Source organism: Cryptomeria japonica, chromosome 2, assembly GCF_030272615.1.
Source record: "Cryptomeria japonica chromosome 2, Sugi_1.0, whole genome shotgun sequence".
NCBI classification, from domain to species: domain Eukaryota; kingdom Viridiplantae; phylum Streptophyta; class Pinopsida; order Cupressales; family Cupressaceae; genus Cryptomeria; species Cryptomeria japonica.
In genome coordinates, this window is record NC_081406.1 from 150,286,999 (window position 1) to 150,290,332 (window position 3,334).

The 3,334-nt window shown below is 28.8% G+C and overlaps 1 protein-coding gene across 1 annotated transcript; it reads left to right on the plus strand.

Annotated features, from left to right (window-relative positions):
* The first annotated feature begins 536 nt into the window (after positions 1 to 536).
* Positions 537 to 1,384, plus strand: LOC131071394 (uncharacterized). Its single transcript, XM_058007210.2, has 3 exons — positions 537 to 731; positions 899 to 993; positions 1,231 to 1,384. Exons 1-3 carry the CDS (start codon positions 537 to 539, stop codon positions 1,382 to 1,384), a joined length of 444 nt encoding a protein of 147 aa, XP_057863193.2.
* Positions 1,385 to 3,334: the final 1,950 nt, after the last annotated feature.

Consider the following 3,334-nt stretch of genomic DNA (forward strand, 5'->3'; position numbering starts at 1 on the left):
ATTAATAAGATTTAAATATTGTAAAACTGGATATAAAATGATTATATTAAAAAAAATATTATATATTTTCAAATTTAAAATATTTTTATATTGTTTATTATTTTTTTAATGCAATTATTTTATGTTCAATTTTACAATATTTGAATTGGTATTTGAATTGTCTTATTAAAGTTTTATGTATTATTTCTTACTTTTAATTCCACTAAACAAAAATAATTTATTTTTTTATATTTAATTAAAAAAAAATTGTATTATTGTTTGTTTTTAATTTCATTGTATTAAAATAATTTTGAAAAGAAAAATATTAATTTTGAAAAGAGATATTTATATAGAAGTAATAATCTTAGTATTTTTTATTTATTTAATAAATATGATTATTTTATGTTTTTATATAGTGAATTATAATATTATGAAAGTATATATATTTAAATTTAATTTAATTATTAAAGTTAAAATAAAAAATAGTTTAAAATTAACCCGTTCATCGGTCTTTTAGGGTTAATCCTTTGGCTAAGGTGGATAGGGTTGGTGAAGAAATGTGGCTCAAACCAAAGCAAGGATGGATTAAGATCAATTTTGATGGGGCCTCGAGAGGAAATTTAGGTAAATCAAGGGTTGGGTGTGTGGCTCGGGATGAGGAGGGTGAGGTCCTTTCTAAAGGGGTGCAAAGGCTGCAAGATGGTACGAAGAATGAGGCTGAGGCAGAGTTCTCTTTATTAGTAGTGGAATTGGTAAGCAATATGAAAGTCTCGAGGGTGCACTTAGAAGGGGACTCAAAAGTTGTGGTGGAAGCAATAGCAAAAGGCTCCTCTCCAAGTTGGTGAATCAACAAATTTATCTCAATTATCTGTGCAAAGCTTCAAGTATTCTAGGACTTTCATATTTCTCATACTTGAAGAGTGGGGAATGGAGTGGCGGATTTGTTGTCCAACGTGGCATGAGTTGGACAGGTGTGACGAGATGGTGGGGTGGAGATGATGCAGATGTACTTTGGTGAACCTAGTTGATTGCTTATACTTGGCTAAGGATGAGAATTTATGGATGTGGACACTTGGTATCCTTCCCTTGTGTTTCGATAGCTTAGTCTGAAGTTGGCAATTAATGTCAATCAAGTTTGAATTGGCGATGACTTTTGATGGGACTTGCCTTTATGGGAGACATCTTTCCTTGTGGGACTCTTCAAGTGTCTATTGTAAGTTTTTTTTAACAATGTGTTCTTTCTTTTAACAGGGAAGGAGTTCGAGGGTGGCATTGTTGGTTTTTAGAGTGCAATGGAAGCCAACTTCACTCTAAAAACATCCAAACTCTTGTGCCCATTTTGGGGTCTCGTTTCAGAGCAAAGGCTAAGAAACATGTTCCAGTCCAAGGATACTTTTCTGATTAAGAGTGTGTATCTTATTCTAGGTGAAGAATTGGGGTTTGTGGATCACCGTTACCAGACCAGAATGGATGTGTATTCACTCATCATGGCTTGGGGACTTGACCTAGAGACTTCCACGAAACCAGTCTGAAAGGTGTTGAAAGCTATTGTTCTGAAGGAATTCCTTGCGAACATGGAGTCGATCCTAGAGTGGGCAGTGTCTGGTATAGGTTTTGACATCTAAGAGGGTGTCATTGGCATCCACCAAGTGATGAAAAGGCATTACATCCCATTTTTAAGGATGTAGGAGGATGCAGTGAAAGATAGATTCAGGGAGAAGGCACGATGAGGGTGGGAAGCATTGAAGTTGTTTGTGCAGATTATGGACTTGGAGGAGGTAATTCGACAGGCTCGGGCGGAGGAAAGGGAGCTAATGAACCGGAGGTTGAAGCCAAGGAAAAGGAAGATGAGGGACGTGTTGACCCTAAATTCAGACCCGAGTAGTTCTTGATTTTTATGTCTAGTTTTCTTGTTCGAGAGTTTACTCTTTGTTTTTGTAATCTATTTATAGATGCCATGGAAACTTTGTGGACTTTTTTGCTTGGCTCGGGTTGGAAGATGATTTTTGCATGCCCTGTAAGCTTTGTAAAATGATGCTTTAGGGCAATTTTGGAGGGTGGTTTGGTGGTTTTTGGGTTGGTGGGTTGGTGATTCCACCATCTTTTTGATATTTTTGTAATTTTCCCTTTAGCAATAAAATATTCATATTATCGATCAAAAAAAAAAATTTAATTAGTATACAAATGTCTTAACATTTTTTTAATAAATAATAAACAATGCACAATTATTTCAAAATTTGAAAATATATAATATTTCCTTTCTTTTTTCAATACAATTATTTTATGTTTATCTTTGCAATACTTAATTGTCTTATTATTTTATTTTTAATAAATAATAATTTGGATTATATTTTTGAAAATTGGTTTAAAAAAATAGTTGTACTTATATTTTAAAACATGTCTTTAATTTTTAATTTTGATTTAATTATATTTTGTAAAATATTTTCCTTTATTATATTCAAAATTTAAACATAATAAATATTTAAATGATTTAAAAATTAATTTGCAATCAGAATTGATTAGAAAATTTATAAATTATTTTATTACAATATGTAGATTATCATTATTATAATTGAATTACAATCCTCAATATATTGTAAATATTAAATAATATATACTAAAATTTAATCATTTAAATGTAGTTAGGATTAGGATTAAGGTTAGCTTAAGATTAGGGTTAAGGGTTGGTTAAATTTATGGTTTCCATTCTAAAATAAAGGTTAGGCCAGGGTTAGAGTTAATATTAGAGCTCAATTAGTATTAGAGCTAGTGTACGTTAAATTTATTTAACTATTATAATAAAATATTAAAATATTTTTTTTAGTTTGAAATTTTTATACAAATATTTAAACAATATTTTGTTTAAAACAAATAATAAATAATGTACAACTATTTTAAGTCTCCTAAATTTGTAATATTTTTCTCCTTTTAATATTTGAATTCTATTACTATTTTATTTTTTATAAAGAATAATTTAGATTATTATCTTCTCAATATAAACTTGACAAAATTTAGTTCTAAAAAATAAATTTCAATAAAAGCAGTAATTATATAAAACTAAATATTAATAATAGTAGTAATTCTTTAAAAAAAAAATAGTAGCTATAATTCTATTATAACAAAATTTTATTGATTTAATTATATTTTGTAAGATGTTTTTTATTTAATTATATTACTGTTACCTATTTTTTGCTTCTAGCTTAAAAATAGGTTAAGATATTTTTGTTTTACAAAATGAAACAAAGATACATATTACTTATGTTATATTGCATTCCAGGTGCACAAAGAAAATCAAAAGAAATTACATTATCATATTGCAGATTGCATTCATACAAATGCATATGACACGGGATAG

Bases quoted from the DNA above. Each gene is read 5' to 3' on its own strand.
- LOC131071394 (XM_058007210.2), top strand. From the start codon at position 537: ATGTGGCTCAAACCAAAGCAAGGATGGATTAAGATCAATTTTGATGGG. The intron at 732-898 runs GTAAGCAATATG...TCATACTTGAAG, and splicing joins CTTTATTAGTAGTGGAATTG to AGTGGGGAATGGAGTGGCGG. The intron at 994-1,230 runs GTGAACCTAGTT...TTCTTTTAACAG, and splicing joins GATGATGCAGATGTACTTTG to GGAAGGAGTTCGAGGGTGGC.